The following is a 26,704-nucleotide window of genomic DNA, read 5'->3' as shown; positions in this document are numbered from 1 at the left end:
AAAAAAAAATATTAAAAAACCACCATTTTTTCCGTTTACCTATTTTTTTCTGAATAGTCCTCATCAATTCCTACAACTTTGCCAAGACACCAAATCAATCAAAAAAATATTTACAATTTTTGCATGAACAGGTGACAAAATTGTATGGAGATTTGTATGGGTGAACCCTGGGACGGGACGGCTGGATAGAGTCTTCTTTTTGAGTGTTTACGTTTGTATTCTTCTTCTGTTTTTTGCAAGAAAATTCGTGTTCGAAAACAAATATCAAGCAATCTGTGATTCAGATAGCTTGACAATTCAAATTTTCTTGATGATGTTTTTCAACTCAGTGCTCAAGCATGCGGATGACTTTTTCTTTGGTTGAAATGTTGTTTAGTTTTTCCTCGCAGATTTTTTTTGAACTTGGCTGTTAAAATTTTCAGTTGGACGTGGGTGGAGAATCCTGAGTTTATGTTCCATCGTTTTACGGTGGATCCGTTCATAAGGAGCTGCCGGATACAAATTACTTGAAAAAAAAATCAAAAAAAAAATTACTTGAAATGGTTGGGAAATTAAAGATGAGTCAAAAAATGTTCACTTCTTCAATTTGTAATGTGTTTTTTATATGAAAGATTTTTAATTTTTATTTGGATGTGAAAAATGCAATACGATTTCAATGCGTTTTCTTACTTTAATCTAAAAAAAATCCTAAAAAGGCTGCAAGTCATTAAATGGGAGGGGAGATTTTTTCTTAGATCTGCTCCTGTCGTTGTCCCGTTACGCAAAGAAAGTAAATAAATCTTTCCCAGTTCCCCAAAGAGGAGCACGTCGAATTCAACGGCAATTTTTACTCAACTTTAAAGAAAGTTAACATTCCATAGGTCGCATGCCCTACGGTGTCAGAATCGAAAGAAATGGCTGGCAAAAATTCAAATTTGTACCAATTCATTCACAGCAAAAAAGTTTGTTTTTCAAGTTGTGGCAATGTGTTGAAATAAAAAAGGGCGAAAAAATCAAATAGGCTAAACTGTGGCAATTTTTTTTTTGTTTGCTTTTTAAATCCAGTTCTACGAGGTTGTTTCTTCACGCCACATTTTAATTTCATGGGAAGCACAGGTTTAATATTGTTCAATCTAGATGACATTTCTATGCAACGCGCAAAAAAAATAGCAATAGTTTTAAATGGGCAAAAGAATAGTCAGTTCATGAAATGTATTTTTTTAAATGAAAATGCTGATAAGTCAACATTCGGTGTACGATAGAAATAAATGCCTTTCAATTGAAAATATTTTAATCAATCTATTAATGCAATTTACAATTATTTGTGAAATTGATTTAAATTTTTTTAATTTTTTGTTCAACTCAAATTACAATACTTCTCATTTTCTCCTCATAAGAAAGGACTGGTTTAGGTTGACAGAAGCGGCCATGTTGAAAGTGGTTTAGTTTGACAATAGGTTTTTTTCTCTTTGTGTATCCCATCCCAGGGTGAACCAATGACACATAATTGCTTCTTTGGTCATAGGGAATTCCCTCACAAAGTTTGAGCCAAATAAAAAAATACAGGTCAAAATCTATTTCCAGGTTTGGTGAAAATTTGCTTAAGTGCTTCAATCCTTTTAGCATGAACAACGCCGTTTACAGTTTTATCATAAAAAGTTTTATTTTGTAATAATTTTGTATGTTTTTTATAATACAGTCCAGACCTCGGTCTAGACTCGATTATCCGAAGCCTCGATTATCCGAAGTTTCGATTATCCGAAGGTTTGTATGGGACTTCGAATCACGAAAATCGTATTTTTTCATTATCTTGTATTTAACATAAAATTTGAGTTACATACACTGCCCATGATCGCATAAATGTCCCATATGCATTTTCATCACTTTTGAGTATTTGATGCAGTTTGGTTCAAAATCGTGTGCTCTTTCTAAAGAGCCTATAACATTCAGTACTTTGTTCTAGAAATCGGGAGGAAATCCAGTTTTTACGTGAAACTTAACACGTAGCCTTATGTGTGGGACAAACGTGCCTTGCGTTTTTCTCAGCTTGCTGTTTTTGCATATGGGACATTTATGCGATCATGGGCAGTACACACATTTTTTAAATATTGCATCACCGCCATTTTGGCCGCCATCTTGGATTTAAAAATTCTAAATCATTTTAGCGTAGTTTAAGGGTCATACCTAAGCTCGACCATCAAAAACAACATTTTTTCGTGATTCGACTATCCTTAGGTTCGATTATCCGAAGTAAAATTTTTCCGAGGCCTTCGGATAATCGAGTCTGGACTGTACTATTAAAAACAAAGCCAAAGGTTTTCAATTTTAGTCAGTGTCTTTGAAGTTGTATTTTTTTAAATTCAGAAACAAATAAAAAATGTATCATACGATTTAAGGCTTTAATATAATACATCATCATTTCTACAATGTTCAATACAAAAAATATGGTGTAGAAAAATTTGGAGTTTGTTTCAAAAGGTCCAATAAACAAAATTATCATATTGGGATGCTGTTTTTAGGAAAGTTTTATTTTCTCTTCAAATGACAATATAAAATTTTTTGGTTTTCCTTTGACACTACTTGAGCCACTCACGTGTTCAGAGTTCATGCTACTACTTTTTTTTCAATAACCCCTTCCGAGGTCCATGGCAACACATGGCGCCCGCGCCTGGGGCAAACATCGGTAGCCCGTCATCGGTTCTGACAAGCCCCCGAACGGCTGCTCCTTTCAGTTTGTTTAGATCGGTTCCCCGGTTCGGTTGACGAGGTTTGGCAACAGTTGCCGGGAATGTATAGTTGACTGTTCCTAGTGGCGGTTGTGGGATGATTTATTCGTTCGGATTAGATTTTTTTTGAACACAGTTTGATTTATGAGTGATTTTGTGTAATTCAACAGTATTATTTCAAAATCTAAAATTCAAATTTATAGCATCGTCGTGCTTCCGTGACCGATACACGAGTGCGGAAAAGCAATATCCTCTTCGGATAACCTTGCGACTAGGTCGTTACCAATCAAAAAAAAAAGGTTCAATAAAACCCAACAGCATTAACATTCTGGGGGGACATCGAAGCTTCAGGGCAGCAGGCACCCTCAAAAAAAGCTCTGGTGGTGGTGCACGTGGTGGAAGTGTGCTGGAAGACTTTCTCGGCATTTTCGCAAGATTGGCAAGTTTTGCCAGTCGGAGCGCGACGTGATGATCGACGACGACGAGGATGATTTCGAAGGATACTGTGAGTAGTAGTGTTTGGGCAAGTTTGGTGAGCTTACCACGTGAATTGCAGTCAAATGTGTTAAAGTTGAACGTATGCTAAACAAGTGATTAAGTGATGATAAAGATCGTTTTTATTTACTTTTAATCTAGTTATTTTTGTCCTGGTACGGAATGAATTAATGAAATATTGAAGATTATTAAATTAATTGTGTTGGTACAAGTTTTCTTTAGAGTCTGTTTTTGCCATAAGATGGCCCAACGCGTGGAAATAAAAAATAGTTAATTTTTGCCAATTACAGTTATTGATTATATTGATCACACACACATGCAAATGACATCGGTGGATAATTATACTTCAGGGCACATTTGATTACGTGTAAATGTAAAAAAGTAGAGTACATTTCAATTAGACCTTTTTTGCATAGCAGATTAGCTTATTATTCTAGAATGTATCTTTATTGAAACTTAATTTAAACTTAAAAATCTGCCAGCATCGAATAGCCATGTTCTTTTATCAAACAGTGATTTTGTGATATAAACATAATTAGTTAGTTATATTTTTTTATTTTATTTGACAATTTAACCGATACATTCTCAATTTAATAAAATCTGAGTATGTTTCGTTAGTTGATTTTTTTAAACTTTAAAACCCGATAAAATAAAAAAAAATCCCTTTAAAGATTTTCATGTTCCTGGGATTAAAAAATATGTCTAAATTACTTTTACACAGAGTAACTAAGTTTGATATTCTGCGTTGTTTTGTGTGTGAGTGAAGAAATAAATTTAATATTTTTTTGGTCTGAATTTTTCCTTCTTTTTGCATCAACTTACACATTTAGATTATTTTTACCGAATTCGGTAGTTGAAAAATTGGTAAACCATCTGTCAAAATGAATTCTTAGACAAGAAAAAATAATAAAATACTTTCTCGCACCCCCTTGTCGATTTCCTGAAAAAAGTCAACCTTTTGAACAAATTTTCTAAAATCGATTGGAATCAATACAAAAACTGTTTCGATCAGGTGTGTATTATCTTCAAACGATAGGTTTTTGTCCATAGATTAAGATGCACTATCAATATTGGACCAAAACATAACTTTTTGGACTCTCCCAGGCGGATTTATGTCGAAAAAATCGCATTTTTTCGAAACTTTTTTCAGAAATGCTCATTTAATTTAGGGTAGCCTATTTTTCCCAGTAAAACCAATACATGCAGCTTGTAGGAAATTTCATGGCAAACATTTTTCCCTCTGAGAAAATGCAATTTCGACACTCCAGAGCCGAGATATTTGAGTTTTAATGAGGAAAAAAGTGCCAATTTTCAAAATTTCTCAGAATTCAGAAGCAAGGTTTACTAATTACACGATGTTGCAAGCATGTGTCGCAAAGGTCAGGGTATGCTTTCTTATAGTAATTTTGGCCGCTGAATCCGAATCTGAAATCAAATTTCGTGTAAACAGTGATGTTTTGGAGCTACACCCTTTTGGAATGTTATTTGCGTGTTTAAATCGCTGCAATTTAAATTGCTTGCAAGTTCGGTCATACTTTTCTCGGTTTTCGTTCCACTTTGATTGATATTTTACTCACAGAGCTGTTTAATGTTTTTTACGTTTTGATTATCTTAAGCAATTCGAAAAATCGCATATTGTTATTTGGCGGGGGCTTAGGGACTATCCATAAACCACGTGGACACTTTTTTTTAAATCTCAGACATCGTCCCCCCCCCCTACCCCAATTTCCATACAAAACAAATCTTTTTGAAATGGAGCGTGGACAATCGCTGAACCCCCCCCCTCCTCCTCCCCTCACAAAGTATGTACGTGGTTTATGAATGGTCCCTTACGAGAATTAAGGATTGATTAATAAATAGAGAAAAAAAAATCTGATGCATTTTTTGATGGTTGTTTCATATATTTTTTTATGAAAATTGTTCGGAAATGTCTTCTAGAACTTATTTCAATGCAATTTTCCAAACAAATTTATTAAAATGCAGCCACTTTTCCTAAAATTATCTCTGGTATTCGTTTTTTTGATCCATATTAGCATAAGCCCCCGCCAAATAAAAATATGTGTGTTAAAACATAATCAAAACGTAAAAAACATTAAACAGCTCTGTGAGTAAAATATCAATCAAAGTGGAACGAAAACCGAGAAAAGTATGACCGAACTTGCAAGCAATTTAAATTGCAGCGATTTAAACACGCAAATAACATTCCAAAAGGGTGTAGCTCCAAAACATCACTGTTTACACGAAATTTGATTTCAGATTCGGATTCAGCGGCCAAAATTACTATAAGAAAGCATACCCTGACCTTTGCGACACATGCTTGCAACATCGTGTAATTAGTAAACCTTGCTTCTGAATTCTGAGAAATTTTGAAAATTGGCACTTTTTTCCTCATTAAAACTCAAATATCTCGGCTCTGGAGTGTCGAAATTGCATTTTCTCAGAGGGAAAAATGTTTGCCATGAAATTTCCTACAAGCTGCATGTATTGGTTTTACTGGGAAAAATAGGCTACCCTAAATTAAATGAGCATTTCTGAAAAAAGTTTCGAAAAAATGCGATTTTTTCGACATAAATCCGCCTGGGAGAGTCCAAAAACTTATGTTTTGGTCCAATATTGATAGTGCATCTTAATCTATGGACAAAAACCTATCGTTTGAAGATAATACACACCTGATCGAAACAGTTTTTGTATTGATTCCAAGCGATTTTAGAAAATTTGTTCAAAAAGTGACTTTTTTCAGTAAATCGACTAGGGGGTGCGAGAAAGTATTTTATTATTTTTTCTTGTCTAAGAAAACATTGTTCCTAACATCATAATCTATCATTTAAGAAGTGAGCACCTGAAATTCCTCGACATGACCTCAAAATGGGACAGGCTAATGAACAGTAATGAACTTTATTACCGAATTTTGATAAGTTGTTACCAAATTCGGTAATTTTCAGTTTACCGAACTATTCAGCAGTTGAAAATACGGTAAACTTAACCAAATTCGGTAAAAAATCTAAGTGTGTACCCTTCTTAAAAGTGAAACAAATCAGATCCTTTTTAACCAAAGCCCTCATCCTTAATGTATGATAATTGTTAATTGTAACTTAACATTTGATTTTAAATAATCTTATTTTTGTACTGTCAATTTTGTTACCTCTAATCTTCATAACTACAATAATTAAAAAAAACTTTTAAATTAGAATTAAAACAGTATTTTTCTTAAGATATTTTGATCCAAATTACTTTAAAATCAGTTGATATTTTCTCCCAACATTAGACAGTGAACAAAAGTGGTAAAATGTCGATTGAAAAAAAAAAATAAACGTTGAATCTCCAAGTCAGTTAAGTTTTTGAATTTTTCTAACTTAATTCTTTATGCCCTTAATTTTTTCGAGACGTCACTTTTCCATTTTAGATTCAGAGTTGACCATATTGCTGTTCTTAATTGGAAGATAAAGGTATTAAGCTATTATTTCCCTTTCTACTGATCTTGGCTTTCATTAATAATTAATTTAATTATTACTAGAATATCAACACTTAAAGTGCAACAGAAAAAAAAACTTTCAATGTCTATTTTATTCTCATATCACAAAAACAAAAAATAAACAATACTAATTCTAGACATCCTTCCCACATTAAATAACGTGTTTCAGTTCTTCGACCGGCCAACGAGTACAACATCAAGGAGAAGATCAAACTAGCCAACCAGGAGTCGTTTGCCATTCCGACGCCACCGTCGCCCAAGTTTCTGGCCGGCGAGCGACGGGTCACGTTTCGCGATCAGCTCGTCGATTACGAACCGGACGATTACAGCGCTGGGGAGGAGGAGGAACCGGACGAAAACGGCGGTAGTGGCAGCGGGAACTTCCGGGCAGTTAACGGTATGTTGGAATGTATGACAGAGCAATTGTGATTTTTTTGAGAAATGATTTTGGCAGATTTAAATGTTCTCTCATCAATTTTGAAGCATAAGAACAAACAATTTCAAATTTTTAACCTTATTGCTACAATTTTTGTGAAAAAAATGAGTTTTGTAGTTTGTGGAATTCAAATGTTCGAATTTTCAAAAGAATATTTTTTTATTGAACTTTTGAAGTTTTTTGGCACTTTTTTGAAATTAGATAAATAATATTAAATCTAAACCCATCACTATCCTTCTTACTTTGCAGGATATATGAGACAACGTTTACATTTGAGACAATTGTTTAGCTGCGTTTCCGGTTAGTGTACACAGGCAGTAAGATTCTCGTTCGTTTTCCTAAAGAACCATGTGCATCGTTAATTTAAAAAAACACAGATTCCACGCCAAATTCAAACTAAATCAGTCAACTGAAAAAATAGACAGTTTTTCGCAATAAAAACAATAACCTAATTTTTTTAATAAAATAAACAAAAATATTTCCAAACAATTACACTTATAAGTTTGAAAAATAAGCAAAAGTATTAGCGAAAAAATGGTTCTGCGTAAAAAAACTTTTTCCGTGCTGAGTAGTTCTTAATGATTTCGCTTCATTAATCGCGATTTTTAATTGTAATTTTTTGATTTGGATGAAACTTTGTCGATGCATGTCTAAATAAGCAATTTTGCACTGTTCGTTTTTCCATACAAGTGTCCATACATTTTGGGGGTCATACAAAATGGGTATTAAATTCTTTATCTTGAGAGGGGTTGGGATTTCTGTTAAATTTGCTGTCTTTAGTAAAGTTATAATTAGGACTTTTCGGAAAAAAGGTATACGGAAAAAAAAATACTAATTTTTTTCAATGTCAGTTTTTATATGTTTTAGGGGACTAAAATAGACTTATATGAGTCATGGTGCGTGATGTTGTTAAATCTGGTTTAGGAGATATATGTATTTTTTAAAAACCTGGCCAAAAAATATATTAAAAATATTTTTTTTAAAGCAAAATCGAACGTTCAATCGAAAAGTGCTCAACTTTTTTTTGTATAATGTACCGTTTTCAAGTTATAACTAATTTTAAGTTTATTTTTTTCTTTTCGTTTAATTTGCATTTTAAAAATATTTCATTTGTTTAAAAGCAACGATATTAAAGTATTACAACAACTGCTAATAATGTTTCAGAGATGGCGAAAAAGATTCGACTTGGTGCAGGTGGGATTTGAACCCACAACTGATCAACGGTACTGATCCGCGTAACCAATTATGCTACTGTGACCGGTGACAAATTTGTTGTCTATTGGTGTACAGCCAATGTACAGCACAATCGAATGTCGTGTATTGGAATTCAAAGCTTTCCCATACCAATTGTTTTTCTTTCTATGCTTCTCTTCCACAATGCCGTCGTTGCTATTGTAACTCGAATTCTCGCTGAGAAGAGTCTATTTATTGAACTAACTTTGTATTCTACCCCTTCGACAGGAGGACATATAGCTTCTCAGCCGGTGGTTAGAATGTGTTAGCAATCGCCGGCTCTCCCGGTGGCCGATTTGTTAGGGTTACCCTAAATTTTCTTTTCTTAATGTACCGTTTTTATTTGGCTGTGTAAGCGCCAATGTATATTATTTGTTTAAAAGCAACGATATTAAAGTATTACAGTACCGTTGATCAGTTGTTGGTTCAAATCCCACCTGCACCAAGTGGAATCTTTTTCGCCATCTCTGAAACATTATTAGCAGTTGTTGTAATACTTTAATATCGTTGCTTTTAAACAAATAATATACATTGGCGCTTACACAGCCAAATAAAAATGGTACATTAAAAATATTTCATAAAAAAAGCACTCGCAAAATTATTTGAGCTGAGAAAATTTCCTACATTTTTTTTCTGGATTTTTTAAAATCGGACATTTCGTTTCTGAGATACAGCCTCACAAAGAATTCAAATCAATGAAATGATTTTTTCTAGGTTTCACCTGACTAGCCTGTAATTTTCCATTGAGGATATCTCGGAAGGAATTGGTCCGATTTTCAATGTTAAAAAATAAACTTTTGTGAAATTTTCTGATCTGATTTTTTTCAGGGGTGCTTTTCTTCCAAAAAGTATTTTTAAAATCCTAAATGCATACCTAAAAGTAGTAACTTGAAAACGGTACGGTTATTGTAGAGTACTGTTTGATTGCAAATTTGATTTTGCATTTTTAATATTGCTTATTGCGAGATAAAATCACGTTTCTCCATTGCTGTGAATGACAGGAGATTATTGCCGCATAACTACCGCAGTGTAAAAATCAGCAAGTTGAACTGAAATTCTGCGTTGATTTGGCTGTCAACTTGATTTGTTTTGAATATTTTCTAAAAAGTCAGCTGAAAACTCAAGGCAACCTTTGACAACAGCCAAAAATTTGTTCTGCGGTTGTCATGCGGCTGTCATGCGACCATTATCTTGCGGTCGTATCACCGCGCGTGAACTCTAATTATTAACGCCCGCAGTAATAATGTTTTGTCCAGATTAAGATATTTTCCAAAAAAACGCGATATTTTCAAAAAAATCATTTCTCATAGGCCAGATTCTACATCTTTTGACACAGGAAATGCATGGACAAAGTTTCATCGAAATAAAAAATACAAAGAAAAGTCGATTTGCAAAATCGTACAGAACCATACTGCCGTTCTACGCATAATTGTCCCATGTCATTTTTGGACGATTCTGACTTTTTTGTCATTTTTAGGTTTAGTTTGACGTTTACTTTTCGAAAAACACATAAAATCTAGTACTTTGTTAGGAAACTCATCAAAAACAACACCAAGTCTGTTTGTCCCATCATTGTACTTCTACGCATAATTGTCCCACCAAGTATTTTCCTTCGCGGAATCGTTAGTTTTACAAAGCATTGTGGCTTGTTTACCTTTTGTAAAGCAAGATAATAAATAATAAGAGTGATAAACTGCTAACTGGGGTGATCAGGGACATATGGGGTGAAAAGGGACCCACGGGACAATTATGCGTAGAAACAGAAAAACGGGCGAAAAATTTCAATCGCGTTTTTCTCAGTTGCACTTTTTTGAACATGGGACAATTATGCGTAGAACGGCAGCATACTGCTGTGTAAACAAAAGTTTCACAGAAAAGTCCTATTCAGAATTATTTTTTTTATAAAAGCAAAAATGTTGGATGCATCTCGTTGCAAAACTCGATTTTTCCAGCTTTCGTCATATTTATCCAACTCGGCACTTTGCATCTTATTGCATAAACTACTAATTTCTGTTGCAATTGCAACATAAAATGCCCAATAAACTGTTAATTTAACAAATTTAAGTCAACATTACGAAAATATACAGAAAATAAAGTTTGGTAATGCTCGTAACCGATTTCTAATTATTGTTAGAAATTATTGGGAAGAAAAATCATTGCAACATTTTATAAGATTGGTTTGCAATGTCTTGCTCAACTATAAAATAATTTTAAGTTTATTTGTGAAAGTAACTATAAATGTTATTTTATTGTTTAAAAAAATCGAATTTTCAAATAATTATTTGTTCCCAGGCGTTCTCCTCGAAGAGTCGGAATCGTCACCGGAGTTGAACGACCGGTCACAAAGTAAAGCCACCAACGGCGCCATGGACGAGGTGGACGAGGACATCATCGAGGAGCTGAGCATAAACGATGCCACGGAGGAGGAGATCGAATCACGTGTCCGGACGACTGTCGAGGACGATGACGATCCAGGAGAGGAAGACTACGAGCAGGGTGAGGAAGACGAAGAAGAGGTGGAACCGGACGGTGAGGATGGAGAGTTGGAGGAGGAAGTGACCGAGTCGAGTTTGGACACGGAAATCCATAATCCGGAAACGTTGAGTGAGGACAGCAGCAGTCCGACCAAGGCCAGAGCAAGCGGGGAGGGTTCCGGATCTGGGGAGGGGCAGGAGGTTAACTATTCGGAGGATTCGCAGGGCGACGAGGACAATTCGGAGGAACGGGCCATCTTGAAGGAGCAACTCATGAGGGAATCGCTGTCGTACGATCAGGAAGACGCCACGGAAGATCAGGACGAGGATCAAGATGGACGGGACAGTCCGGTGCCGAGTCATCTGAAGAATCGATCGGCCAAGTGCCAGCGGCAGTGTTGTCGGCACAAGCAGAAGATCGTGAACGAACGGTTGCCGTACTACAACGGGTACCACTCGGAGTATGGTCTTTCGAAGAAAGAACTGGACTTGAAACAGAAGCGAGTCGAGGCGAAGAAGAAGCGCTTCCAGGAGCGTCACCAGAAGAAGGTCGAGCAGCAGCAGATTAAGGCGCAAACCAACGAGGAAGCGTTCGCCACGTGGCTGAACAAAAAGCTGAAGAGTTCGATCAATAAGTACCAGAACATGTACGATTACAAGGGAAAGAAGCATAAAAGGAGAGTCTCGAACGATGACAGCATTATGGGAGTTACAGTAAATTGATGTTTTTTTTTGTAAGCCAACATTTGAAGTGAATTTGAATTTGTCAACACTTGTGGAAATTTGTGCAACCTAATACAATAAAGTATTCGAATAAATTGCAGTCAATCAATCTTCCAAGAGAAAGAACACGCGCCCAAATCAAGACACCGCGAGACAAGGTAAGTTATATCGATCCTAGTACTCCGGGTGGTTGCCAAAACAGTTGCTCAGTAACTAAGTCAACGCGACAACTAGCAATCTAATCTGTTGGGAGCCCTGATGGAATGTCCGTTCACGGTGTACTCGGCACGGGTTGATGTTGTAACTGGAATGGTTATTGATGGTCGCAAACAAAGGGGGAAACCGGGTACTGCAGTTAAGTTTATGGAAACGACCCAAATGCATGCGAAAAGAATGGGGCGAAAGATGTCGCATTTTGCTAATAGTTTCTTTTTGAGGGGTTGAACTATAAGCAGTAAGAGTGGTTTGGTACACCCAAAACAAAGACTTCTGACATCCAATGCGACATCATCGATCGTCGTTTTTGTAGTTTGGTAATAATTTTGAAGAAAGATAAAACAATCACGAAGAGAATCTTTGCGTTCTGCCAAAGTAATTACGTAATTACAAAAGGTCACCTGTTAGCATCTCGGACTAGTACAAATTTATAGCTTTTAGGCAACTAGTCCACATGTTAAAGCTTCTAACATTCGATGTCAGAAGGACTGTCAATCTTGTCAGGAGATTTGTCGTTTAGTGTAAGGTTGAGAGTGAAGGTAAGAACCGTTCATAATTCTACTCTCTGTTGCGTGTTTAATTTTTTTATGATTCGTGGTTTTGTGCAGAGCAGCACCGGAACTTCCTTGACTGATTAGAGCTTATTAAAATTATTTCTTGGAAACGGTAGTTACCACGCTAATGATGGTTTGATGGTAACACGCCTAGCAGGTTGTTCTAATAACAGTAAAAATAACAGGTGAGAGAACTAAGAATATACAAGAAGAAACTATTTGCCTTCCCTTGTCTTTTGTTCAAGTTAAAATTTATCGGTTTCTACAAAAATTGCAATAAATGGAAAGAATGAGAACTGTAATTTTACTTGAAAGGTGTATCTCAATACGCATAACGGCAAACTCGTATTTCTGAGAGCAATAAAACTTTGTATAAATACAATAAATTGAAAATGTTTTTTTTTTTTTGCTTTGTGGTCTATTTCTTGACAAAGTGTTATTTTGAAAGCTGAGCAATGCTTTACGAAAACCGGAAATAATTTTAATTGAATTTGTTTTATTCAACTGAATCCTTATGAACAGTTTCCCTATGAACAAAGATTTTGCATGATTAGTTCGTCCATACAAAAAATGGTATGTAAATATTTTTAAAATTATAACTCGTAAAGAAATTATCTGATCGACAAAAAAAAAAAAAAACAGAGAAGTATGGACAGCAAAAATTGGAAGGAGATATGAACTGATGATTTTTTTAAATATTGAAAAAGGCACGCTTATTTTTTTTACTAAATTTTTGAACGCAAAATTAAGTTTGCGAACGTAACGTAATAATAAGCCGCTTTCAAGTTATACCCATTTCAAGTTTGATTTTAGGTAAAAAATATATATTTTGGATTTTTTCATGTATGTAAATTTTTTAAAATGGTATTTTCAAGAAGCCAATAAATTTCCCAAAAGATAGGGAATTGCAAGGAATTAACATTGAGAAAAATTAAGAGGGAAGAGTATTTAGTTGGGAAGCGTTAATTTTCCAACTTACCGATTTTCTTATGATTTTCAACATCAAAATTGTCAAACAAAAAAATGAAAGTTTTCAATCTTCCGAATTATTCCGAATTATTATAAAAATATTGAAATCATGCCTAACGAGGATCAATCAGGGCTTAAACACAAATTGGTACATTGAAAAGAGTCCTTTCTATATGATCGTTAATCGAAGGGCATGGCGTCGTGTGACATGAAAACACATGTAAACTCGGTCGATGTAAACTTCAGATTCAATGTAATCGTCTGAGTCACACCTAAAATCACGTTTTAACGTATAATTTGTAACAAGTTTACATCAATTTGCGTTTAAATTTACATGTTTTATGAAGTGCAAAAATGTTGCTTTATTTATTATCTTTTTGTGTGTTGACAAGAAAGACCTTCCCATAGCATCGTAACTCGGATGGCATCGAATGTAAAGATTTAAAAATTCAATTATTCAAAGATTTGAAGAAACCGCGTTGACCTTAGCAGGTGTAAAGTAGGGTGACAATTAAAAAAATCGACATCAGGGATACCCCCTGATTCGATTCCCTAAGCAAAAAAAAAGTAACTGTGAAAATTTTGAGCGAAATCGACTAAGGATTAAGGGTCGCTTTTTAACAATGAAGTTGATAAAAAATATTTTCATACAAAAACGCCAACTTTAAATCTTTAATAACTCGTCAGGGTTAACTCGGATCGTTTTACGTTCTTCGACGAAGTTGTTTGTCATGAAATTTTACATAAGAATCTCACACTTGACAATTATCCGACAAACTAAACACCACCTTTTGGCGAAAATTTTAAATTTTTACATTTCCTCATTCATTTTTTCGATATTTCCCATACAAATTTGGCCGAAATTGGCTCAAAATTGGCACAGTTCCTAATTTCTATTTTCTTATGATTTTCCAAAACTTTATTTTTTCTTGTCACCCTAGTGTACAGCGATTCCACACCAAACCAGCAGGATCCAAATCAAAACTGCTCAGATTTGGCTCAAATTTGGCATGAGAGTTCTTTGGCCAAAATAATCAGACCCGCATTTTTTTTTTGCGTTGAGCGTGGTTCTATCCCAAATAAGGTTCTCGAAAAATTGCATTTTTATCGCATGACCACATTAAAAATAAAACATTTTGCGAAATTAGTTCCAAAACGCCATTTTTTGGACTATTCAATTTCGGATAGGATCACCCTAATCGCCAAACAAAAAATACGTGTTTAATTATTTTGGCCAAAGAAATGAGCCAAATCGGAACAATTTTGATCTGGATCCTACTTTCTTAAAGTTTTTAAAGATTGTTCCCAAATGTATGGTCAAACCAATGATGCAAAATGGTTTCTTTGGTCGTAAGAAAGCCACTCGGAAAGTTTTAGACAAATAATATGAGGAATTCCTGATATTGATTGTTTTTTGTTATATATTTTTCAAGACCTTCCTAAAGCATCGGAGATAGGAAGGCAGCGAAAATAATACCTTGTTATACAAACCCAATAAAAAAAAAAAGGAATATCTTGAACGCGAATTTTAGATGAGATACTTTGGTGATTCAACGGTCGATATGTATGCTTAGGGAGGGCGCCGGTATTGACTAAGTAAACTAATGCGTTAAAAGCAGAGGAGCAAATTTTATTTGTCTGTTTTAATTATTTTTTTGGAAGTCAACCAAGTAAGTTAGAGAGGAAATTTTCTTTCATAATAATAAAAACCCGCAAATGTTTCAAATACTTGTAATAGTTTACTAGCTCTATAAATGTTTACTCAGAAGTTCACCAAACTTTTCTCTCCCCTTTTCTTCTCTGCGTTTAGTTCGGTTGTATACCTTACATTAGTGAATTGCCATTATACCGGGTATAATCCTCTAGTCGAGATTAATATGCCTATAAGTTAGTATAATTTCAGCTTAACATAACCATAACAGTACATTTACAAGTGTGTATGTGTGTGTGTTTTTTCCTCTATTTTTTTTGCCTAACGGTGGTCCAAACCACGTGTGAGTGTCTTAAATGAAGTATCAAATTTTAAGTTTGACTTTTTGTCTGCTTTACAATCTTTCTAGGACCATTTCCTAATGGAACAAAACTACGTGAGAAAGAAAAAAAAGTACGCAAAAGTAAATCTCTGCTCAGTCCAATGTGTTGTCATGTATTTCTTTTAAAAGGTAGTGTTTATAGGCGGTATTGAATACTTAAATGTAGGGGTTTACTTAGTTAGTGTTGTTTCTAAATATTAGGTATCAATCGAGAATCGTGTGTGTGTGTTTGTGTGATTCGCACTTGATGGTTCGTATTTTGTTTAGTGAGCGTTAGTTGCGGTTTTATTCACAACACGAACAAATCAAGGCGATTAGATCACGCGGAAGCCTTTTTGTTTTTTTTTATAGGGGAAATGTTATTCTCCTAGGAGTGCATTTATGTTCGGTACAAAAGACGATAAACAAGTGCTCTGTGATTGTTTGCTTCATGTAATGCTACTTTTAACGATGGATGCAAAACAACTGTGTAAATTTTGTGAATGTGATTTTTTTTATCTTTATCTTTCTTTTTTCTACTATTAGTAAAAAGCTGCTACAGTATAAATGTGTCGCTCGTCCAGTCTCACCTTTATTCCATTGAGTCGTGAAATACTGCTTACTAATTCATTTTTACTCCCTTTCAATGTTGGATAAGTTGAGTAATTCGGTTCTAAATACGCTTCCAAAGCCTACACACGACAATTGCTTTTACGTTTTTTGTTGTTTGCTGCTAATCCTTATCATTTTCTGTCTCTATCTTTTTCATCTCTATCATATGCGTGGTGTTATTTTATCTAAATAACAAAACAAAACGAGTCTGTGCGCTACACACGTAAAATTCTTTTCAATCAAAGAAAACCGTGGAAGAACTGGCCTGGCACACAATCACATCCTGATGTTTAATTGCTCCTCTCAGTTTTGGTTCGAGTCTCAAGAAACGACAATGGCACAATTATACAGTGTGTTTCACGCGTCAACTTTTCGTTTCACTTTTAACGAAATGCACAATACCCTCTCCTTCGACGCTCGCGTGGATATCATTTGAATATTAATAAGCCGTTTAAGTTACTGCATCAGCCTGTCTCTATTTTCATATTTTAATTTCTGTCTCCACACCGTGCTGTCGCTACATTTCCATATTTTGCCCGATTTAACGTGATATTTCTGAGCACTGGTCTGAATGTGAGTGTGTGTGTGTGAGTGTTTGGTTGAATCAAATATTTGCGTGACAAAGTTTCCGGCCTTTTTTCGGCGGCGTCGTAAGCCCAAAATGCTAGCGTGACCGGTAGTAGTAAGGGTCTCGGAAACTCTTCTGCCGACAAATGTCGTCGTCGTCCAAATGGTGTGTCAAGCCGAGAGTATTTGCCGAAATAAAGCGGCAAAGTGGTGTAGGGGATTTATGTAAATTGGATTCTGTCTGCTGTTTAAAACTATTGTGTTAGATTTTATTTTGCAATATGAACGAAATACGAAATTGAGATAACTAATACAAAAAATAGCGTTATTGAACTTGATTGTAATATTTCGATCGTTTTTCTCGACTCACGATCGAGATTTCTCGACAGTACCATCGACAAATAACGATTAACATTCCAGAAATTAGAAATTCGATCGAAATTTTACTAACGTGAAATCTCGATCGTGAATAGAGATATTATAATCTAAATGTGTAATAGAATTTTTGCGTTCGTTTTTATTGAAATTATGAAAATGTATGGGACTTGGGATTAGATTCGGGTTATAAATACAGTCCAGCCTCGTTTAGGGGCTATCCGTAAACCAAGCGGAATGTTTTTTAAAAATTTTAATATTTTTTTTCAAAAATCACAGAAATAAAAAAATTAAAATTAAATTAAAAATAAAATAAAAACCATAAAATAAAAAAAAAACAGCGAAAAAAAAAATTATAAAATTTCAAAAAATTCATTATTTTGAATTTAATTTTTTTAGATTGAAATTTTAAAAATCTGATTTTAGAATTAAATTTGTTCTTTGTAGTCTTTCTGTTGTCATACATTCGACTTAGGATAATATTGGTCAATATGAAGACTTTTGTCTGGAAAATCGATTCCCGAACTCATTTCTTTGAAAATTTGACGTTTAGACCACTTGTCAAAAAATGGGTTTAAAACATGATTTGTTGTAATTTTTAGAAGAGTTACTTAATCCTGCATTTTTCGTGAGGATTTTTTTTCAAACATGTAAGGCCATCTAAAAAAAATCAAGCAGAAAACCGTGAGCTGAGCTCAAAATTTGATCTTCATGCTTAAAAATAAAAAAATCTCATTCAGAAAGCTTACACCTTTATCCAATGCCATTCTCGAGTGCAACTGGCTCCATATACACATTAATGGCTTGAATGAGCCTAAGATAACACGTCTACATAGTTTCATTGATATCGGAGAAAGCAGATTAAAAAAGTATCGTCATCAGAGGTGTATTGGGTATGGGGGGTGATATTGGGTCATTAAAAAAAATGCTGAAATTTGTATGACCCAATTTCACCCCCCAGACCCAATGTCACTTCTGATGACGGAAATTTCCTATTCTGCGGGTCAAAGTTAAGGAGCTATTACACTACCGCAAACAAAAAAAACAAACTCGCCCTTTTTCGTGTTTGACAGTTTGCCAAACTCGCAAACTTGTTTGCGACAATCTCGCAAACAAGGCAAAATATATGCAGGCTGACGTATGTATAAAAAAATCCAGGCAAACAAACATAACGGGCAAACTGGCAAACAGTCAAAAAATGCAAGTTTGTTTGTTTGTTTCCGTTGTGTAATAGCCCCTTCAGAAAATTTTCAAAAATATTCTAAATTTGATATCGAATTTACTATTTCATTCTCCAGTATTTTAAAATAATTAAATGAACATAAATTTTCAAAATAAGCAATAAAGCCAAATTAAGTAAAATTTATTTAAAATGTTCAATAAATATTGAAAAATTCTTCAAAAACTAGAAAATAATGCTCAAAAAGTATGGTTGGGATTCCAACACTTTCCTTCTTTGTGACCAAAAATCACAAATTTTCGATTTTTTACATATTTTGGAAAATTTCCGACTTTAGTGGCCACCATTTTGATACAAAATCAGGAGGCAAAAACATAAACTAAAAAAACATTGTTATGCTAATTTCAATGGGAACCTGTTAAAAACGTGGTTAAAAATGTTAATTCCTCGATTTATTTATTTTTAATTAAAGAAATAAGACAAAAAAAACAATTTGACTGAAAATACTATTTTTTCAATATATGAGGTGGTGATAAAGATAAATGTTGCTAAAGGACAAAATTTAAATGAATTGATTGAAACAAACCTTTTAAGGTTCATAAATCATTTACAAAAGTTCAAAATAAAAGTATAATTAGTAGTTGCAAAAACAAAAAAATCCAAAACGAAGATTTTTTCAGCACAGAAAACCTTGTTGGATAAATACGATTTTTTTTTTGCAATTTCGAAAAGCGCTTTTTGAATGTAATTTTATGTCAAACATCCATGTGTTAAGTAAATTCACCGTTCAAAACAAAAAATATTGAAAAATGTTTCTTTTCGATACTAGTGTTGAAAAGTTCAACTTTTCAGCACCCATTTCAGTACTGAAAAGTAGAACTTTTCAGCACTGGTATTGAAAGGTATTATTTTTTCATTCTGCTATTATTGGTAGGGAAAAGTAGGCCGTTTCGTTTCTCCAGAAGGACAGGAAAAGTTGACAGTTTCACAGCGGAATTGCAAAAATAAATCAAAATCACATCGCTTTTTTTTAAACACATTTTTTTCTAATTCGCATTATAGGTGTCAAACGATCTAAAAATAAGAATCAATTGTTGAGTTTTAAGTACAAAGTACTAACATTTTCTAAAATTCTACAAAAATAAAAAAAATGCGCCAGTTGGTGCTGAAATAATATTTTTGCAATTCCGTCGTGAAACTATTTACTTTTCCTGTCATTCTTGAACGACAAAATGGCCTACTTTTCTGTACCAAAGATAACAGAATCGAACACTTTTCAAAATAAATGCTGAAAAGTTTTTTTGTTTTCGGAATTGCAAAAATGTTGTATGGAACTCGTTGCAAAACTTGATTTTTTCAGCACTCGTCGTATTTATCCAACTCGGTCAACCTCGTTGGATAAATGTACGACTTGTGCTGAAAAAATCTTCTTTTTGCAACTTGTTGCATAAACTACTATTTCAGTTGATTGCACTTCTATTTACGTTAAAAAAAATCAAGAAAAAAAATCTCCGATTTTTCGTGCCAATTGTGCAGGTTTTTGTAAAGTATTGAAAATACTCAACTCTCGAGTTTTTTTTAAAAGGTCCTATAAACAAAATTTAAACTTTTTGATTTTTAGGTGTTTTTGGATACCCCTGACTCAAGGCGGTTCTTAAAACACCCAAAAAGCAAAATTTGAAAATTTTGTTTATAGGACCTTTTCAAAAAAAACTCGAGAACTGTCCGACAAATTTGTAATATAAGTTTAAAACAACAAGTTTTTAGCGTTTTTCTTAATTTTCACAAAATCTCGTATATTAGAAAATATTTATTTTTTTATAATTTTAACTATGGGTGTCAAACATCATTTTGAATTAATTTTAACAACAAGAGTTGGCCCCATTATCCCCATTTTGAAAAAATGATATTGAAGAAAAATGGCACCCTTAGAATTTTTGAAACATTTTACAGCGAGATCATGTTCAGGGAGGAGAGATTTTTTAGTTAGGTAATTAATTAACTGTTTTTTTTGCCTTTTTTCTCAGGCAACAATTTAAAAGGGTGATAAAAATAGTTTATGAAATTGCAACAGTTTGATTTATTAAACAAATTTTGAAAGAACCTCTTGACACACCATTGTACGAGTATATTCTTCCACAGCAACATTGACATTTCGTGATCTAGAGTGACAAGCAGTGTGTTTTGTTAGTCTTGGATTTCGCTAAACTCTTGTAATAATTATATATATTTCTATACATAAGAGAGTCCGTCAATGAACGTATCGCTTAGCTTGTCTAAGGTATTATAAGGTCGTGTATAATAATTTATAAGTGCTCCTTTACGCCATCATTAACGTAAGTAAATTTTGAAAACCAAAAAAGTAGGTATAATATAAATAGTACTAAATAAAAAAAAACCTTACAATTAATCACATTTCGAGCGGGTTTCAAGTCCGATTTCTGCACACTCCACTTGTCGATTTGCAACAGCGAGCGCGGTTGGTGATGAGCATGATTGCGCCAGCATTGAGTTGAGTGTGTTGCCTAAAATCGTTTCACTACTTACTTGCGCCGGCGACCATTTACGTAAACAGTGGCAGATGGTAAAAGTCAAAGCCCCGGTATCCGCGGGCCGCCAGCCAGATATACACCACGTGGTACGCCCCCGGCACGAAGCAGATGAATCCTGCCACGAAGAACACGGCCGCCTGCGATCCGTTGTGGGGCTCGGCAATGGCGTACGCGCCCATCGCGATCAGTCCGGTTCCGATGACGAGCAGCGTGACCGCGGCCAGCACGGTTCGCCAGTTTTCCCGCACCTTCGGGTGGCGCCAGCAGTAGCTGTAGTGTTCGCCGGTGCCGGACAGGTTGCCGTACTCCTGGATCAACGAGTCGCTGTCCCTGGAGGTGGTATCATCGGTGTACTTTAGACTGGTCCTAATTACGGGATTGTTGGGGGAATGGGGTCCAACACCAGATAGTACAGAGAGGAAACAGTAGAAAGGAAATGGAGAAAGAAAGAAAACGTACCAGAGAAGACGCTTTAGAATTACACACTCGAACCACGGAAGTCGAGAGGGACGTCGTGGGTGGTGGTCGTGGCGCATCAATTTGTACGATGGCATTCAGTAGTCAATATCGTGGCTGGTTCTTTTCTTTTGAAGACTACGACGATGTGTGAAAAGGGCTATGCGTTCAAGCGCGGCGAGGAGAATGTGCAATTTATGCAGCCAGCGGTTCTCAGCTTTATAAAACTTTTGATCATACTATTGAATAAATTTTTTACCTTTCTCACGAAAAAGTGCTAAAAAATCAGTCATAAAAAGGTTGAACACGCATCATAGATCAACATTCATCTACTTAGAACCAAAAACTGAACACGTGAGCACATTTTTTTTTTTTTAAAAATCAAGTTCGGTAAACCGAATTCGGTAAAAACTGAGGGTTATTCGGTAATCATTCGTATTATTGTTTATCGTACAAAAGATTTTTAGTAAAATTTTCTTCATTTTGACAGAAAGTTCACTTTGCTGATTCGGTTTGATGTCGTTTGTTTCAAATTTGTTATGTTTTTTTTTCAAATTGGGAAAGTCGGTAAGACTATACAACATTATACATTATATCGATTTAGGTATAATTTTACACAAAATTAACCGTTATCCGTTTTTTAAAACTGAAAATTTCTAATCGTTTTACGTCAATCAGTTGTTGATCAAATGCCGCAAAATTTGTTTATCTAAATTCTACACAAGGCCGAATCTCGAAAGACCGAAATTCAAAAGGCCGAAGAATTTACTCCAAAGGAAGAATTCTCATAAGCCTGAATCCCGAAAAGCCTAATGCCGGACACAGATTGTCAGTTTACTGTATATCTGAGCAATGAATAGTGAAAATATGAACAAAATACTAAGTTTCATAAACATTCTGCTTTTCGAGACGTTCGTTCTTACTTCTGAGCAATTTCAATAGTATTCATTAATTCGATACAGGGTTGCAGGATTTTTAAATTTCAGACTCGTTTGGATGTCTTCCGATTATCTTTCAAACGATGTTTAACATGATGGTATTTTTTGGCCATTTTTCTAACATTCGGATTGATGCAAAAACACATTTTTATACATAACTTTTGAACTGCTTATCGAACATTCAAACAATTCAATAACGACGTATGAGAGCCTAAACCGAGTCAAATGCAACCGGTTTGAACAAAATCGGTTCAGCCAATGCTTGGAATACAGAGGGACATTATAAACAGAATTCAAGATTTTAGGAAATTACTTTTTTCAGAGCGGAGTATTTTTTATTCAGTTCTGTAAAAATTAAAATAAATATTGGAGTTTGGAAATTTGGGTTTTTTTTTGTAAATTCAATTAAAAAAAAAAATCACCGCTGATGCTTTGGAATAGTGGCAGCTTACTTGAAAAAATAAATAAATAAATTAGCTAGCAATTGAAGTATTTGTTCACAATTCCATGCATTAAGCAAAACATTATAGAAATTATTTTAGATTTATATTCAATTCAATTACATTAATGGTTATTTTTTTTCCTTTCGAAAATGTGTACTCTAATTTTGCGAGCCACTTAACTGCCGTTCTACGCATAATTGTCCCATGTTCAAAAAAGTGCAATTGATAAAAACGCGATTGAATTTTTTCGACCGATTTCTGTGTTTCTACGCATAATTGTCCCGTGGGTTACTATACGCCCTATGCCCCTATGTATCCCTAGACGCCCCAGTTAGCAGTTTATCACCATTATTTGTGATCCTCTTGCTATACAACGGGCAAACAAGACATAATGCTTAGTAAAACTAATGATTCCGTGTAAGAAAATACTTGGTCGGACAATTATGCGTAGAAGTTTAGCGATGGGACAAACAGACTTGGTGTTGTTTTTAATGAGTTTCCGTACAAAGTACCAGATTTTATTTGTTTTTCTTAAAGAATACGTCAAACTAAACTTAAAAATGTCAAAAAGTCAAAATCGTCAAAAAATGACATGGGACAATTATGCGTAGAACGACAGTTAACTACTGAGAATATTTTTGTTTTGTAATGAACCTCAATGTAATGAATGCTCAACCAAATAATTTGGGGTGACCACTCAAATCCCATTTTCAAATTTCTTTTCCAGAATTTGAAATAATAGGCATTTCTTAACCAAAAATATGATTTCAAACGAAAACTCTTTATAATAAAAACGTCATTATTAACCATCGAAAAATATCGAAATTAATTTTAAAAAAAAACAAACTACTGTCAATTTTCGTAAAAATAGAAACTTGACACAAATTTCTAAAAAAAAATATCCAAAAATAAAAGTACTATTTTTTTATTCCGAGCAGAAACATAAACAATTAGTCTTTGAATAATGACCGGAAGCTAAACAATACTTAAAATTTCAATGTTTTTTGTCTTCCTCACCTTACTGAGGAAAAGGCTATAAAATCACTCGAAAACGAAATTCTTAATTTGACCTCCTAGACCCACCTTCATGTATACATAACGACTCAGAATCGAATTCTGAGCAAATGTCTGTGTGTGTGGTGGGGTGTTGATAAAAAAAATGCACTGGATTATCTCGGCACTGCCGGCTGAGAAACTCTATAATAAAGAATAAAAAAAATCTCGGCAGTAGCTAAACCTATTTGGACCGTTTTGGTCTCATTCGATCCGTCTTGAGGTCCCATAAGTCGTTATTGAAAATTATAAAGTTTAGTTAAGTACTTCAAAAGTTATGTTAAAAAAACAATTTTAATAAAAGTCCGGAAGATTGTAAAAAAGTGGTTTTTGTAAGAAACCCCGTCATGTTATACATTTTTAGAAAGGTATTCGAAAGACCTTTTCAACGAGATCATGAGATTGAAGATCTGACGATCCTATCAAAAGTTATACGCACATAAGTGTCTTTATGCACTTTTTAGAGGCCGGATCTCATATATTTCGATGAAAACGTTGTCCGGATCTATCATGCGACCTGTCGTAGTACCCAATTCTTGAAACATATTTGCAGAAATTTAAATCAATTTTTTTTCTTTTTTGCAAGTTTTTTTAATGTTTTAAAAACGTAAAAAAGTTTTTCCATTTGTTCATTCAGAATGAAAAACGATTGGATTTTATTCAATATTTAAATGTTCCGATAACTGAAAATCATCCATAGTAATTGCCCATACTAACAAAAAATACTCAAGGGAAACATTTAGAAAAAACACTTGAAATGAAATATTTGAAAAATCATTTCCAAACTCAAGTTTTCATAACTGGAAAAATGTAATTGAATTGAATATAGATCTAAAATAATTTCTATAATGTTTTGCTTAATGCATGGAAACGTGAACAAATACTTCAATTGCTAGCTAATTTATTTTTTTATTTTTTTCAAGCAAGCTGCCACTATTCCAAAGCATCAGCGGTGATTTTTTTTTAAATTGAATTTATAAAAAAAAACAACCCAAATTTCCAAACCGTTACAATATCTATCTATATATATAAAAAATTTCGACGGGTTTGTTCGAACGCGCATCAGTTGATAACGGAAAGTCGGATCGGAGCGCTCTTTGTTGCGTTGGGTTCGTATAAGCCCAAGGAAGGTTTATACGCTAACTAATTGACACTTTGGCCACTCTGGAACCGATTCCGGAGCATCGGCAAATTGTATGGAAAAAGTTACGTAAAATCAAATTTTAATCACAGGAGGCTGAATAAGCTAACAAGCTAAAACGTCAGGAAAATTAAATAGGGCAGGACGAAGTTTGCCGGGAAAAGCTTGTTTATTATAATTATTACAGAACTGAATAAAAAATACTCCGCTCTGAAAAAAGTAATTTCCTAAAATCTTGCTTTCCATAATCGTTAAAATTAGGTTCTATTTTAAAATTAGTTTTGCATTAACTTTTTTATTTTTTTAAGTTAGATGTTAGCTCTTGTCTGATAAACAAAAATTGATAAAAATCTTTTGATTCACAAAAAAATGCATAAAAATCTGTGTCAAATGCATCCAACACTTATTGGGATTTTTTGTCTTAAAAAGACTTTTCATTCTCAAATAGATGGACGTAGTGAAAGGAACCATAAATGTACAGTAAGTTACTAAAGAATAATTAAATGAATTTAATTTGAAAATTGCACAAAGTTATTCAAGACTTAAAAAATAATTTTTAACAAGTATGCTTGGGGTTCCCGACTTTTTGACAAAAAATCACATATTCCCAACTCTTCCCGATTTTTAGCGGATTTTGATGAATTCCCCAATTTTTCAACCTTTTTCTCGATTTCCCGATCTGAGTGGCCACCCTGAGATACTTTGCAACTATGCCGCGAATAATAAAGAATGTCTAATTTTTACTATTGGATTCTTTTTTATGTTAATAATTATTAATAATATAATTAATAATTATTAATAAATATAATTCAAAGTTAATAAAAATAACTCGATAAGAACCTCAGATTTCAACGGAGAATCCTTGCGATATTGACGTTTTGACACATTTGAGAATGGTGTGTTATACAAAGACAGTGAGTGAAAGAGAAACTATCTTTTATTCAAATTCCTCGAGATCGCTTCGATTTGTTATTTAAAATTAGTTTTGTTTCTTTTACTCAATGCATTATTTTTTTTACGCAAAACATTGCTGAGAACCGCTGAACGACCGTACGAAGAAGCAAACAAACAAAATATATCCTTCTCCATCGTTTTCACACAACGGCACAATCATCCTTGACCGTGCTGCACCGCCTCTGGTTCCAATTACCTACGTGTTTTACAAGTTCAAACAGAAAGTTAGGAAAGATTCCCAAGCACCACTATTACAACATTTCGAGTCTACCATCAAGTAAAAACCTATTTCTACGATATATCTAGCCACCACCAGCAACTCTACCCACATTTTTTTTTCACCCAACACTTACCGCTGGTCATGATGCACCCGAATGGAAACATCATCCGGTGACCTCGCCTTGGCCCGCATCGGCGTCGATATCACCGTGGAACCGTACACCTTAATGACCTCGTCCGTCTCCTCCTCGAACGCGTCGTGGATCGAGAAGCGCTTCGATGGTTCCTTGCCTGCGCCACTTCCGGCACCGCCTAGCCCACGGCCACTTCCAGTGGAGTTCATCATTCTGGGTGCTGGTTTTTATTTATGTACGCTTTTACGTTCTAATCTACGAACAACTCCGCACTGGTCCCGCGGTTGAGCACTATTCTTCGGACGGCGGATTTGAATCAGTTTTGGCGATTTTTCACCAAATAAAAATATTTTCACTTTTCGCGAGTGGGCAACAACATAATTTTATTTATTATTCAGTTCCACCTTCTGCTTGGCACGGACATCTTTTCCTTTCGTTTGATTTCACTCACGCAAATTGAGCACTATTATTCCTCCCCTCACAAAAAAACACATCCGGCACACGGGGATCAGTACTTCCGGCGTTGGTGAGCAGCGAGTATTTGCATTTCCGAGATTTATGGCGTTTTTTTACGGGAATTATTTTCTACGAAAAAAATAAAGTTATGATTCAACTACGCGACGAGTAATGTTTTTGTTCGGTTTGACAGGTGCAAATTGGAACAAAATGTCATCCTCTTTTGTTGATGCACGCATCACCCCCTGTTCGTCGAGATGTCCGGCGGTTGATGTTCATGAAAAAGTCGATGAACGCATTCAACGACCGAGGGGATAGCCAATGGAATTTTTAAG

General features: G+C 34.6%; 2 protein-coding genes across 5 annotated transcripts; one reads left to right on the top strand and one right to left on the bottom strand.

Annotated features, from left to right (window-relative positions):
- Nucleotides 1-2,660: 2,660 nt before the first annotated feature.
- LOC128093279 (histone-lysine N-methyltransferase SETD1B) lies at nucleotides 2,661-11,640 on the top strand. Of its 2 annotated transcripts, XM_052709489.1 has the most exons (4): nucleotides 2,661-3,210; nucleotides 6,842-7,069; nucleotides 7,358-7,408; nucleotides 10,634-11,640. In XM_052709489.1, the coding sequence occupies exons 1-4, from the start codon at nucleotides 3,174-3,176 to the stop codon at nucleotides 11,536-11,538; spliced, it is 1,221 nt and encodes a 406-aa protein (XP_052565449.1). In that variant the 5' UTR covers nucleotides 2,661-3,173; the 3' UTR covers nucleotides 11,539-11,640. The 2 variants fall into 2 exon arrangements, with proteins under 2 accessions (XP_052565449.1, XP_052565450.1); XM_052709490.1 differs by lacking the exon at nucleotides 7,358-7,408 and having other exon boundaries at nucleotides 10,634-11,639.
- A 4,386-nt stretch (nucleotides 11,641-16,026) lies between these two features.
- Nucleotides 16,027-26,565, bottom strand: LOC120412623 (transmembrane protein 134). 3 transcript variants are annotated; one of them, XR_005604834.2, is made up of 3 exons: nucleotides 25,914-26,565; nucleotides 20,428-20,941; nucleotides 16,027-20,185 (listed from the first exon to the last, which is right to left on the bottom strand). XR_005604834.2 is itself a non-coding variant. In XM_039573173.2 (2 exons), exons 1-2 carry the CDS (start codon nucleotides 26,123-26,125, stop codon nucleotides 20,587-20,589), a joined length of 567 nt encoding a protein of 188 aa, XP_039429107.1. In that variant the 5' UTR covers nucleotides 26,126-26,565; the 3' UTR covers nucleotides 16,027-20,586. The 3 variants fall into 3 exon arrangements, 2 of the variants coding, with proteins under 2 accessions (XP_039429107.1, XP_039429108.1); XM_039573173.2 differs by having other exon boundaries at nucleotides 16,027-20,941; XM_039573174.2 differs by having other exon boundaries at nucleotides 16,027-20,905; nucleotides 25,914-26,562.
- Between the last annotated feature and the right edge of the window lie 139 nt (nucleotides 26,566-26,704).

This window comes from Culex pipiens, chromosome 3, assembly GCF_016801865.2.
Source record: "Culex pipiens pallens isolate TS chromosome 3, TS_CPP_V2, whole genome shotgun sequence".
Lineage (NCBI taxonomy): Eukaryota > Metazoa > Arthropoda > Insecta > Diptera > Culicidae > Culex > Culex pipiens.
This window is presented reverse-complemented; position numbering and strand designations above follow the sequence as displayed.